General features: G+C 39.0%; 1 protein-coding gene across 1 annotated transcript in view; it reads right to left on the bottom strand.

The window, feature by feature from the left end:
* Positions 1 to 14565, bottom strand: part of LOC122515794 — a 164562-nt gene that overhangs the window by 13644 nt on the left and 136353 nt on the right. The window contains exon 10 of the mRNA XM_043633252.1: positions 2208 to 2501. Within this exon, the coding sequence (XP_043489187.1) occupies positions 2208 to 2501 (294 nt within the window). The remainder of the gene's footprint in view (positions 1 to 2207; positions 2502 to 14565) is intronic.

Consider the following 14565-nt stretch of genomic DNA (forward strand, 5'->3'; position numbering starts at 1 on the left):
AGACATTTTCATTTCAATAATAACTTACCGCGAGTTTTAAGAAATGTTTTAAAATTAATTTTTGGGTAAATTTTGCACTTAAAAACAAATAAAACTCGTAAATAGATGGAAGATAGTTTGTTAACGCAAATATACAAATTATCAGCATTTTAATCTCGAACTTTTGTAGGATTAATCTTACGCGTGCCTTTGTCGACATATGTTGTATATATATGTATATCGTTTCTCGCGAAATTGAACTTTGTCTTTAACATGAGTGCGCGACGTGCACACCATGAATATTTATCGTTACCCATTATTACGCGAAATAAATTACGATGCGTCCATTTATTAAAAATCATGAGTATATTACGCGTCTCAATATTAGCCTGGGATGACTAACAATATGACCGCTTTTTTATCTTTCTTTTAAACGGCTAAAAACTCTTATCTATATAAATTTGATCAAAATGCTAGAATTAAGAAAAACATTAAATAATCGATCTTATTTCGATAATTGAAAAACCATTTGAAAAAGAGGACAAGGAAAACATATTAGATCAATACGAAAAGTAAACAAGTATCACATGTTGGGTACATTATAAACTAGACAAAATAACCAGTATTAATTCGGACATATCCGTAGACAGAGTTATGAAAAGTTTTCAATAATTCTTGACCTCCTTCTTTCCCGTGGGTGAAAAACTTGATCAATGCCATAAAAAAGGAAATCGTTCGAGGGCTCGCTATACTTGTCGAGTATAACTAGGTTTGGAACAGGGATGCCATTGTTATGGTAAGACTGTAACAGGGGTTACGAGAAGGGTCGGTCAGTACAGCGGTGAAAATTCGATTGGTTCGAGCAAGAGAGCACCCACTGCTGTTTTAAACCCAAACCGTAACCAGTCAGATTCAATCTGCATAATGAAAAAAGCTCGAAGAAATCTCGAAGAAAGCTTGAAGGAAGCTCATAATGAAGTTCATAAGCACGGCTCTTACATCTCGTTTCTCTTTCTCTCGTGTTCTTTTTTCGTTCATTTCTCTTACTCTCATGAAATGGAGAACTCGTTCATCCACTTTTATTCTTTTTTCTTTATCTTTTCCACTTTTCAATTCGGTGAAGATTCGAAGTCCAGGACAGACGAAAGAGCTTGTAAATGCGTTCATTTGGACTTGACCATCGCCTTATCTTTCTATCTACTCCGTGATATCTCTTTCTCTCTCTCTCTCTCTCTCTCTCTCTCTTTACTTGCCCGTTCATTTATCTGCTCCCTTTGAGAGTTGTTCTGATTCTTACTTGGCCGTTTCGTTCTCCACATCATTAGAATCCTATCACTTTTTATTATACGCTCGTTTGTTCGTACTGTTTGAGAAATCGCTACGGATTATTGAGAATTTTTTATCTTTAATTTAAAATCTTAATTTATTCGAATATTTCTTAAGGTTAAAGTAAAATAGGATTTTTATAAATTCTAAAATGATCTTTTACCGACGATTTTTATTGACTCGCCGAACATCTAACTGGTTTTTATTTCTTAGAAAAAAAGCATATTAAATAGTCACCGCCTGCGAGGAACTGAAGAAATTAATTGATCGTTGGAAATTTTTTTGGGTGTATTCGTATCACTTCTCCAATCGAACTTGTTCTCTCTTTTTCTTCTTTCTTTCCTCTCTCGGAGAGTTTATCGAAGTGGAAAAAGACATTCTCGCGCTAGTATTTAGCTTCTTTCACCTCACCCCATGTTGCAGAGCAAAACCCCTAGCCTCTCCGTTCCCCTCTCCCACCTTTTCACGATTGAAAAGGGAAAAACTTTCCCTCTGCAAATCTTTCAGCACTTTTCATTGAACGATGTTGCCGTTCGTTAAGACATTTTTAATCAGTGAAGGGAGGAGAGTAGAAAGAGAAAAAGAAACGGAAGAAAGAGGATGAGGAGTAAAAGAGAGAATGAGAAAGAGCATCATAAACGGGCTTTCGATCGAAGAAAAGTAGGAAAAGAAAAAGCGTTCAGAAATCGCTGATCTTTCTATTTCGACAATTGTAGAAGCAGAATTCAAGTCACTTTTTTAACTTTAATAAGATCAATGAGGGAGAAAGAGGAAGGAATAAAACAATGGAAGAACGATTGAAAGTACGAGGGAAGCTTCGCTGAAATCTCGAAAAAAGATTGTCCGACACGTCATTATTAGTAAATCAAAATCAAAGCCTTTTTCGAAAGAAGGGCAGTTACCTTCTTAAAGTAACCGCCATGTAGCCTCATGTGTCCATTGAGTGCGGGTATGTTTTTAAATTTTCTATGGCATAAATTACACTCCACTGGCTTCAGTTCGGCCTGAGATTTGTTTGATGCAACGACTGCTCCAGGAGAAGCTGAATTTCCCGGCGAGAGACTACCCTTTCCGACGTTTCCGTTTCCGTTTCCGTTTCCAGGCGAATTAACCTGTTGTTGTTGCTGTTGCTGTTGAGCTTGCTGTTGCTGCTGCTGTTGCTGCTGCTGCTGCTGCTGCTGTTGTTGTTGCTGCTGCTGCTGCTGTTGTTGTTGTTGCTGCTGCTGATGTTGCTGTTGCTGAACCTGTTGCTGCTGCTGCTGTTGTTGTTGTTGTTGAGCTTGCTGTTGCTGCTGCTGCTGTTGTTGTTGTTGCTGCTGCTGCTGTTGCTGAGCCTGCTGCTGTTGTTGCTGTAACGAAGAATTATAAAGAATTTATGATTTATTAAGTAGAAAGTTTTCGAGCTCTTATCCAATTATAAAATTTCTATATTTCTTTCGTACATCTATTTTTTTCGTTTTCTCTTTTTCTCGTCGTTTAGTAAATATTAAAGTGTTTAAAGTGTTTTTCTTTTTGGTTACATATCATTTTCAAGTGAAGACCCCCTTCTATGGATATCCCGAAAGCGCGAACTTGATGACTAGCGGCGCAATAGGTACCTCGAAAGCTTTGTGACTTTAAAGAACGTACTTTCGACGAGTACTTTCCAACTCAATATAGAGTAAAGAAAGAAAAGAGGAGAACGGACGAAAGCGGGTTTAAAGAGTAGAAGAGAGGGAGCGGGAAGGGGAAGGCAGAAGAAGGGGCCTTTTATAAAGGTTGATCACCTGAGGCTCGCGTAATTACCTGGCAAGCAGAGAAGGGGTGTAGGGGCGAGAGAAACGTACTCTCTCCAGTACGTCTAGTACGTAGCGTAGGACGCTAATCAAAGAACGCTCTGTGTTGGCGCGCAATTAACCTCTCGACCGCGACCGCTAACCCTGACGCAAACCCTGACGCAAACCCTGACGCAAACCCTTCAGCGCGTTTCGTCGCGCGCACAACGCCGTTCCTCCTTTCGCTTTCTTTCCTACCTACAATAACATTTCCCTTTCAATCGCTCGCGGATACTACACGCTTCTTATTTGTTCTATTTCGTTTATTCCCTAACTTCCTGCTGTTCACGGCTACTGCTTACTGGTACAAAACATTTCACATATTTTGCCGTAGAGGCAAACATCGTTTATCATCTCACAATCAGAGAACGTTAGATTTTTCATAGATTAACAATTCTTTACGCGTTATAGTACTACGAATGTAGGAAAAAATTCCGAAAAGAAAATGATATAACCGAGGGGATAGGTGTTGAAGGTAAAAGAAAGAAAGAATAAAAAGAAAAACATGAAAAAAGGCATTACACTGAAAAAGATGAATAAAGAGTATGAAAGGGGATATAAAAGGGGATATAAAAGGGGAATCGATTTAAATAGCGAAAATAGTAGCTCGCGAGAGGATCGTTCTTAATACCAAGTTATTCGATGAGTCGATATCTTGAGCGATCCTGGCATGTATGATTAAATTAGAACAATGCCGGCATAACCTGCCGTGCTTCTACTCGTCCTTTTCTCTCCCCTTCTCTATTCCCTTCTCTATCCCCTTCTCTATCTTTCTCCCTAGTATTCTGCCAGTTTACCACTTACTAGACGCTGGTAGTTTAGGAACTCGACAGTACTTCCCTGGAACTAACACAGTACACTGCGTTTATATCTACGTAGATCTATTCTCTTCTCTTATGCTCCTCATTCCTTCGCTCCTCTCTCTTCCTCTCTCTTTCTTTATCTATCAATCTCCTAGTGGTCCCATATCCTTTTCCCTTGCTATCAGTCTCGCTCTCCCTCTATCTACCTTGTAGCAGTAACTTTACACTTTGAACGATTCCACGCCAAGTCTTGAGGTAATAGCATAACGACGACAATTCCTTCAGCCGAGTTAATCGTTTCCGTCATTGCTTGAAACCAACTTCATTCCGTTTGAGACGTCAGCTTTCAGCAAATTATCCACCTATCGAAGTGTGCGTTTACTAGAATCGCGTTCATTCTTCCGCGTAAATAGACACTATAATGGCATTAAAGACATCAGCAACGTCGAAGATAATATCAATGTTGCCTGAAGCTATGGCCCGCGCGATACGAAGTCCGCGTGCCACTGCGTGTGTTCTAGATAGAAAGATCGAAAGCCAAGAAAGAAAAGAAATATAGATACAAGGGAAGACAAGAAAAGGGGAGAGTACCTATAATGTAATGTAATGTAAGGACGGAGAAGAGGAAGAACAGGATGGGGAGAAAGTATAGACGCGGTAGAAGAAAGTAAGAAAAGCGTCGGGTAATTACGTTTTATCACTCGCCACCCGGATTTCCTTTGTTACATTAGTCGCTCCCCTATCCAGAATCCGTTAAAATACGACGACGAAACGAGAGCAACGTTAATCTTGAACTATTTGAATAGAGCGAGCCAAACACACGAGAGAGCCGCAAGCAAGTGAGAGGTAAAAAAAAAAGGAGGAGAGATAGTTAGGTCCGGCAGCTTTCGATCATGCTATCGTTATTAAATACTTACCACCTGAGCGAATTAGTGAAAATACGTTCGTTAAAAGAAAAAATTGTCTTCGATGTTGTTTGGAATCTTCGGTTTTTACTATATGCATGGCGAAGAAAGGGACGAGTCTGCGCGATGCTTCGGATATGGACTAAAGTGAGAGAGGGATGGAGGGAGAGAGAGAGAAAATGACAAGCATAGGACGGAAGGAGAAGGAGAAAAGCTGGCAGGGACGGTAATGGAAACAGAATGGGATAATTCCGCGAGCCGCGGACGGACGCGGTAATTGCGAATAATTGCATTGTCTTCTAGTTCTGCGCTTCGGTCTCTCTATCTATCTCTTTCCTCCCTAGTGTTGCTCTTCCCTCTCGACGAGTTAGCTCTCTGAATTGCTTTGGTACGAATTGAGAGCCGACTGGTGGAAACCCTCATACCGATTAGGAAATCTGGTCTTTCTCTTGGCTCTGTCCAAGCCCACTTCCCTTCCTTTCTCCATTCTCCGTATCTCTCAAACTCTCTCATCAGGCTATACGTGTATACAGTCTGTCGACAGATCGACACGGTACCACGTGGAAATTACGGTCGAAGAAAGGAAACGTTTGGCACGTCTGCCATTGACCAGCTTACACACCCTTCAGATATACATATATTCCTTTGAGTTCCATCTCTCTCTCTCTCTCTCTCTCTCTCTCTCTCTCTCTCTCTCCATTTCCTTAATTCTCCACGCGATAAGTTCTCTCGAGTACATTCTACGGAAAATCGATATCGTTCTATTGCATATATGGAAAGTAAATGATGTGGAGTGAATGCTCGGCCATTATACAGAAATTCTTCGATGGTATGTATGAGAACAAGTTGTAAAATTCCTTTCAATTCGAACTAAACATTTCGACAGAGCTTCTATTTCATTTGAACTAATATTTCTGAACAAAATAATTCCCGTGTGCAGCTTTGTGTTACATTAGTTATATTAAAATTATATGTCGTTTGAGAAGTTTATTTTTAATTGAAAAATTTTAGGTCAATATGATGATTCATTGCGAATAGAGATTCTAGAGATATAAAAAGAAGAAAAAACATATTTTGGATAACTCGACAATTGTGCAAACTCTTGGCATCGATCACGTTAAATGGATGAACATACATCGATGATTCGTCAAATAAACGCGCAAGATCCTTAATAAGCTATTCGCGAGGAAAACACTTTTCGATAGTTCACTCAAAGAAGAATCTATCGTCTAGATTAAATGGTTCGAATATCGAGCTGAAAACGCTGCTGAATCGTCAGGGCTACCCGCGCGCAATGTATCGTGAATCGCGTGCGGTAAATCACAACAGCAGCAGCAGCAGCAGCAGCAGCAGCAGTAACAGTGAAAGCACTTTCCAGAGAGATACGTTCGTTCGATAACGAAGATAATTCTCTGAATAAGTTTGAAAATTTTATCAATACTATAGAACGCGTTCGTTTTTAAAAAGAAGAATTTTCTTTAAAGGAATTATTGAATTTGTTTTTTTTCTTTTCTCAATTACACATCCTCTCTTTCATAATGATTCATCAACGTTCAAAGTAAAAGAAAGTAGAAAATTATCTTGAAAGGCATATCACGAGGTAACAATCACGCTTCCTTTTAAAGAAAATCACTTACATTTACAGAGACTGTACTATAACGTATGAGTATTTATATTTAAGACCCTAAAGAAGTTGTTGCCAAAAGAATGATATCGGTAAATTATAAGTAGTAGGATCAAGGAACGATAAAGTTACGCGATGACATGCTCAAGATGTCGTAATTAAATTGAAAAGAACGAAAAGTGCTCAAAAGAATATGTTTCATGGTGAAATGTATAATTGGTTATCGTCTAATTTGTTATCAATAGGGATAAATGGCTGTAATTAATTGCATATGTTAAAAAAATAGATTATATATTGCGTGTGTTAGTTATCCGAATGCTGATGCAGTTATTATAGAAAAATCGATAGTTTCGCATCTAACTCAAATCTCGAGGAATCTATCAAGCTCAGCAGCGATAGCATCCTTGGCGAATACGTGTCCGGTTTAGTGCATCATACGCGATAACAAGAAATAGAAACGACGAGGATGGTAGGATGGTAGGAAGATAGGTAGGTAGACGGGGACGAAGTGGAAACATAATTTGGCGTAGGCAACGCATAACTCCGACAGTATCTGCCTGTCAGATAACGCATGCCGTATTCGGGTAGAGCTTGGATGCCAGATTCCCAACTCTGTATGTCTCTAGAGAATGAAAGAGAAGGACTGGAGATGGCCTTCCTCTCGTACACTTCTATCTTTATATGTATGTCGGGCACTTTCACCCTCATTCTCTGCTAGCCGATTGTTCATGCCGGCGGCGTACCAAAGCGGGATACATAAAATCATACGTAGGGTACACACGTTCGTACAACGCGTGCAGAGTTTGATTAATTCGAACCGGGTTTTAACTCGAGGTATATGTTGAATTCGATAAGGAGGGACTAGCTTGAATTCTAAAATTCACAAGCGGTTCTTCGACCAATCGATAACGTCGAATGGCTTCAAAAGAGAATACAAAGTGTCTCATCTAAACCGTTCCTCAAAAACGAGAAAATAAAGTTTTCCGACAATCTTTCTACTTTGCTGAAAAAAACATTGAATTTATTTGCAAATATCAGTTCAATTTTCATTCCGCTTCCTTTCCGGAAGGAAAGAAATAAAAACAATAAATGAATTGGCAAAAAGATGAACTAAAGAAGGTTGATACTTAATAAGTTTCTTTGTTGATCGTCAAGATTAGTATACGATATACCTGAAGAGAAAGGCGATAAAGATAATCTGGCGGATAATGCGTTGAATACTGTTGCTTATGAGGAGAGTGATGATGCTGATGAAGATACTGCTGCTGATGATGATAATGTTGTTGTTGTTGCTGGTGCTGGTGCTGGTGCTGGTGCTGGTGTTGTTGTTGCTGCTGCTGCTGCTGTTCTTTATGTTGATGATAAAGTTGTGGTATCGGTTGCGGTTGTTGCTGTTGTTGGTACTGATGCTGATGCTGATGCTGATACTGATGCTGGTTTTGATAAGATATATGTTGGTGTTGTTCTTGATTTTGGTGCCGATGATAATACCAAACATGATTGTATCCATCCATGTCACAAGGATGTCACACACAAAGTCTATCGCGTCGAACGTATCGTCGACGTGACAGAAGAAAATACGGCGCGTGTGCGGGAAACATATCAATCACCTGCCAATAGGACGTTGGTTGGATCACCCGACTCTAATAATTCTTCACGACTAGAAGAATCTTGACGCGTCGACGGAAAACATTCGTTTTTCGTTCTCTATTTTTGTCGTTCGGAAAAATTTGAAATTGAAAAATTGAAATTCTGGAAGAGAAGAATCTTCCTCGAGGAGGAATTGACGTAAACGATGATCGAAGATATTGCACACTCGAGATGATGAACATGAAGAAACTAACTCTCGAGGAAAGCAATGAAATCGACGTAAGCCTCCGCTGGTGGTCCTTCCCCACTCCGTTCTTGACCCCCATGGACTGCTATCGCAGGCCGTCCTTAAAGAGCAGCTTTTCTCTCTCTTTCTTTTCCGTTGCTTTTTTCTCTTGCCGTTAAACCGGTCAACTTTTGGCGTTTTACTTAAGCAAGGGCTGAGAAGAGAGGGTTATCCCTGAGAAAAAGTGACACGCATCAGGAAGGAGCGGGGTCTCCGCGATGGCGTCTCGCGTGCGTTCTCTTTTTTTATCTTCCCGACCTTGCTACTACTTCCTTCTTTTAAAGAGGCGATTTTCTTCCTTTTATTACGAATGACAAGTAAACGTTGACAAATAAACGGTCATGCAATGAGATGCAACTCCCCGTCAGTCGGAATGAAAGCTTCCAGTCGCTCCATTGCAAATTGTTCTCCCAGTAGAATAGCAATTAAATACCAGCAAAACAAAATCAAATCAAATAATTACCTGTTACTGAATTGTTTAAGTTCTCGTAGACTAGCTCGATTCTTACGTTCTAATAGTTTTAGTATTCTCATTTGATTATTTTAATTATTGACAAGCATATGATTAATATTTTCTAAAAACATTAATTCTCTTAACCGGAACAAAATGGATTATCTTGTAAGAACAGTCTAACGTTTCCGTCTATTTCTTTTTTATCGTTTTATCGTTTGACGTAGTTCCACGTAAAAACAGGTTATTCTAGAACGGTCGAATGTATTCTGCAGGAACCATCTGGAATGAATAGGGTGAGAAGAAAAAAAAAGTAGTAGTGGATTTCAAATCGATCAACCCCGTCCGCAGAGTTCAAAAGGATGATAATCTAATATAGCTTGATCTACAGCCTCCCGCAAAGTAGTTGTAGTATTTCATAGTTAAACTATGAAAATTAAGCATTTGCAACAGTTGCATATATTCATTGGAAAAACGATTAAATGGAAAGATTTACCTTATCAAGGATTGAAAATGCATCGCAAACTTGGAAATTTGTTTTTTATAAAGAAAATAATAGTTACTATTTAAATTCGCATATTGACAATAAATATGGAAAGGTAGTATGTGAAAAAACCTAATTGTATTCATCGAGAAAGAAAAATAAGAGGGCTTGGTACACAAAAGCAAATGCGTGTTAAAGTCGGTAATGCATTTGTAGCATCGGTAAAGAGTCGTGAAACTCGTTCGGTTTGCGGTCATCCGATGACATTCGAAAGCTGACGTCAACGAGCTCGACCTACTTTCAGAGCTTTTTAGCTTTTACGCTCACCGGTGTTGTAGGAATATACTATTTTTTTCAAATAGTTCTCTTCGCATCGCAATAATCCAACGCTATAACGTGACAATAAATATATATCTCTTTTGTACTTTTGAAAAAATATTTTGGAGCAGAAGTAGAGTTGATTGGTGAAAGAAAGCAAATCATGTAATTGGAGATGAATGAGTGAGCAGTTGGATAGAAATAAATAAAATAAGTAGACAAAGAGAGAAAGAAAATACTTTGTGCAAAGAGACAAGTGAAAAATTGAAAGCAACAGAACGAAGCAGAAAAAGTAGCAACGAGCAACGAACAAACGCGAAATGCACGAATGACGTCGACGAGGAGAATTTCAAACTCGCTGAATTGAAAATCGTCGACTAGGACGTTTTTGCGCTTCCAATCAGTACGGCTCAAATGGGCCGCCGCCGCCGCCGCCGCCGCCGCCGTTGCCGCCGCTACCGCTACCACTGTTTGGCATAAAGAGGGAGAGCAAACGTTGCTGCTCAATAAAACAAGCCCCTTTCTCTACGTATCCAGTCTATGTATGTTATGCTCGGCGGTATGTATGGTATATGTATACCTATGTGTATACCTATGTGTATCCCTATGTGTATCCCTATGTGTATCCCGATACACATATGTATGGCACGCTGACCGTTCTGGAAATCAGAGATGCGCGCCATTCGAGCACTGCGAGAGCGTCAAGGACTTTTCCGCTTCCTGATTTATCAATCCAATGGAAAGAGGTTTATTACGAGACTCCTGTTTTTTCCCTACAATAGGATTTGATGTATCGATAAACTGAAAAACGTTGCATCGATGCACAACAAATTGTTTCATTTTCATTATCAATTGACATTGCTTTCAATTTGATTTTGCTTTTATTTCGAACACTCAAAATATTCTTCAATGTTTTATGAAATTCCTTATACATGGGTCGCTTTTTGGTGTTTCAAGCTCTTTAATATGCTTTATGTTTATTTACGAGAAAACTACAAAATAACACAGAAATATAAAAAATGGAAACTCGAGCGTGTAATGATTTCTTATTTCTTATTAATAATCGAACAATTGGAGATATGTTTTTTATCTATGCCCGCGTCTTTATACTTTCCCTTTTACGGTTTGAGTCACTTCTCACACCTATTTAATACTATCAAAGAGGCCGCATATTTTAACTGTCTCTTTCGAGCGAAGAGCACACGACTTTTTGTCTTTTGTTTCTCCGAACCAGTTATCCATCTTAAATGTTACCAACCGTGCCCACCGTTGCTCCACTTTTTCTTTCCATTCGACGTGGCTATAGGCAGTAGACTCTATCTTTTTTTTTATAACAAATTTTTATGGAAAATTTTCTTCTTGTTGATTTTTTCTAATACTTGTCTCGTCCATTTGCTAATCTTTTTCACTTTCTTTTCTTTTTTCTCCATTGAGCTGACTTTATTATCTTTCTCGTTTTTCTCACGATTTAATTGAAGCTCGATTGAAAGCTTACTTTGATGTGGCTTCGCTGCAAAGGATGCAGGTAGAAGAAGTGTGTTAACCTTTATGCAGTCCATCTTTTTTTTTCCTTTCTATCGTGTTTCATCATAACGACTTATACGAAGCCTACGAAGGGCTTCAACAATATTTTCGGAAAAATACCGAAACGCAGTAAGTACATACGCATGTAATGGTTCTTCTGTATCGACTCTTTTGATGCATTAATAGTAAGTTTTTATCTGACCTGTGAGTTTCATTTTGAAATGAATATGCATTTTCCATTCGGCAGTATTCCGAGTTAATCTCATTCTTTCTTTCTTCGTCTATATTCATCAATCCTCGCTTTCCATCTAACTCTCGCGTACTCTCGCGAATCAATTCGTCTGCGTTTTTTATTTTTCGAATTGATGCATCTCGCTTCGTGCAATATACATATATACTCGGACAATTAAGAATTCCGTTCTCATCGCGCGTGACCGGGAATATTGAGTTATGTTGCTAATATATTTTTCTATAAATAGAAACTAAAACAAAAAGAAAGAATAAAAAGTGATATAACGATTCGTATTTGTAATCCGACTTTCCGATATAATTAATATTTAATCTATTTCGTTAGTCATGAAAAGGAAATTAACTATATCAAAAAAATGTGAACTTACTTTTAATCGGGAAATCCATTTCCTTTGATGTTTTTCTTTAATAATTTAATCACATCATTTTTAATATTCAAATTTGGGATATATATAGAATAATTTTTGTCCAACGTGTTTTGTAAGCGTAATTGTGCGTCAGAATGGCCACGACGACACATTCGTCGTAGAGTAGAGGTTTCCGTTGAGTTCTTTTCCGTTTTTATTTTGTTTTTCAGCATACTTGGGAATAAGCAGTTTGCCAATTAGTTTCTTTCTCCCTTCCCGTTTGCTTTGAACAAGCAGCGATAAGGGGGGTGATCGGTGAGTATTGCCGCGGCAATAGGATACTAGAACTTTCTTCGATTACTTTGTATTACTCCGCGCGCATACATGTGTTTCGCTTCGTCGCTTTCGTGGCTTCGATTCCTCTATTATCATTTTCTTCAATTATTGACGTATTGCATTACGGTAAAGCTTGAAATTGCATTTACAGTAAAGTTGAAAACGTGAAGAGAGATATTTGAAGCCGATTCTCAAAGGACAACAAGAAAGAAGGTCATTCTACGTGAAAAAAACTACACAAGCATTAATTATAGGTAAACATAGATTTATTTATTAATTAGAATTTAGAATCGTTGGATAAGCGTTGATCAACTTATCAACTTATCGCTTATCAACTTCCATCGGTTACCTATAGATTTGAATTAAAATTAAAAGGACAACGTTTTAAACTGGCTAAGGGAGAACTAAAGAAAGATGATTATATCGTCGATTCTGTTCACCTTTTTCGGTCGAATCGAAGGAACATATTTTTGGAAGAAAAAAGAACAGAATGAAAGGACAACTGACTGGGGCGGGCATATTGTCTAAAGAATCGATCCTCGAGTAAGAAGAAGATGTCGAAAGAAAGAAAAAAGAGACGAGCAAAAAAGATTTATACGATAAACGCAAGATCGTAGCGTCGGTAGTATCAAAATTCTTGCAATAACTTGCCTCCGCTTGGCATGTATCGCAAACAAAGATCGATCGATCGATCGATCGTATCGAGCGGCGGAGGCGCGTCGAGTATTTTCCAATTACATTTTCCGTTAACGATTTTCCCGCCTATACCATCTCGGCATAGCTCGCTCGGCAAAGCGAAAGCGTTACACCGAAAGACCGTTCGTTTACTATACGGAATTTGTTCGTTAATATTAATTCATTCGAAGCCATAGGAAGGAGTGCTCGCCGATTCCTTATTCGCCACTTAGGTTTCCCCAAATTACCCCGAAAGATCAACTTTTCCGGAAATATTAGTTACAAAAGAAGGGAAGATCGAAGAACGAGTCGTCTTCCGACGGTTGTCCATGACCCAGAAAGTAACGAAAAGGATGACGGAAGAGAAACGGAAATAAAAAAGAGTTCAAGCGCGAACCAGTAACTCGTGGATTTGCATTTTCCATTCGACTTGAAATTTAAATCTCCATCGCCACGTTAATGCTGACGCGATAGGTTCGTTCGACGGAGGGTGGAGCTAGGAAGTGTCGGATACACGTGCTCTTGCGGTGAGCTTTAAAAGGTCTCCTTTCCTCAACGTACTCTGATCACGTTCGCGGTTCTATGCGAAAAAGAGAGAGAGAGAGAGAGAGCTAGTTTGAAGAAAAAAGGAAAAAGAAAATAACGCGGGCAGCAGCTGCGGACATCGAGTTCGAAAGAGCGTGAAAGGACGCGCGTGCCCATCCGTGGCACAACAGGCAAGACCATCGAGGAAGGAGAGACAAAAAGAATATCTGTGTGTCGACCATTGGCCGAGGAAAAAGGAAGTTTATGGAAGAATCGAGAGAGGTATCGTCTGTCATTGGTCGAGCGAACTTTATGAAAGAAAGAGAGAGAGAGAGAGAAAAAGAGGAAAAGAAAAAATATCGAATACGAGGGGTGGGGGGGGGCATTTGAACGCACGAGCGCGCGTTAGATTCGTCGTCGGTAGAGCCGGTGGACTCGCTGGGGGTCTTCTCTTACGATTCACTGGGGGTCTTGGAGAAAGGGGAGAGAAAGAGAAAGGAATTCTTCTGTTTAACAGGGCGGACGTGACACCGGTCTGTCCGGTTCTTACTGTGGGAAGATACGTTGAAGATACGGGAAATCTACGATCGTACCCCTGAGGATTTTCAGGACCTGTCCATCTCTCCTCTATTTCATTCCCCTTATCTTTTTTTCTTTTACGTTAAACTTTTTCTCTCTCGTTCTTTCTTTCTTTCTTTCTTTCTATCGTGGAATAATTTGAGGAAAACATCGTTGTTGAATTCTTTGGCGGAATATTGCTTCCGATTTCCGCTAAATTTACATATATCGTGCGTTTCCTTTTTTCCTTCGTTTATTTGTCCGAAATTTGTCTACTCGTTGTCAGCTGCGAAAATGCCTTTTCAATTTATATTCGATGATGGAAGAAGATGCAAAAGCTCCTGGGAATATTTTTCCGACTATGGAAAATGCATTAGCGTAGTTTGGCGCTTTCACTTGGGAGTATTGTATCTAATGTGTTAATTAAATTGGAACGTATACCATAACTGTGCAACGACTGTTAGCGGTAAGCTCGTTACAGTTAAGAACACTCCGGTAGGATCTAACCGGCAGTTTGTAACTATCCGCGAGAGATTTCGAGGGAGATGTAGATGATTATTATTATTATTCCAATGATATTGCCTCCAAGTCCGATGCCGTTTTCTTTCTTTTTCATTTTTTGGAATATCACGAACGATATAATATTTATAAATTCGTTGAGAACAACGATTATAGACAAAATTACACAATGTTTTTTTTAATTAATTTTTATTTATTAATTAAGAACGACAGCTCAAGTACAATCTGTAAATATGCAAAATAGAGAAAAAT

The sequence above is a fragment of the Polistes fuscatus genome, unplaced genomic scaffold (genome assembly GCF_010416935.1).
Source record: "Polistes fuscatus isolate 324 unplaced genomic scaffold, CU_Pfus_HIC Scaffold1, whole genome shotgun sequence".
NCBI lineage: Eukaryota > Metazoa > Arthropoda > Insecta > Hymenoptera > Vespidae > Polistes > Polistes fuscatus.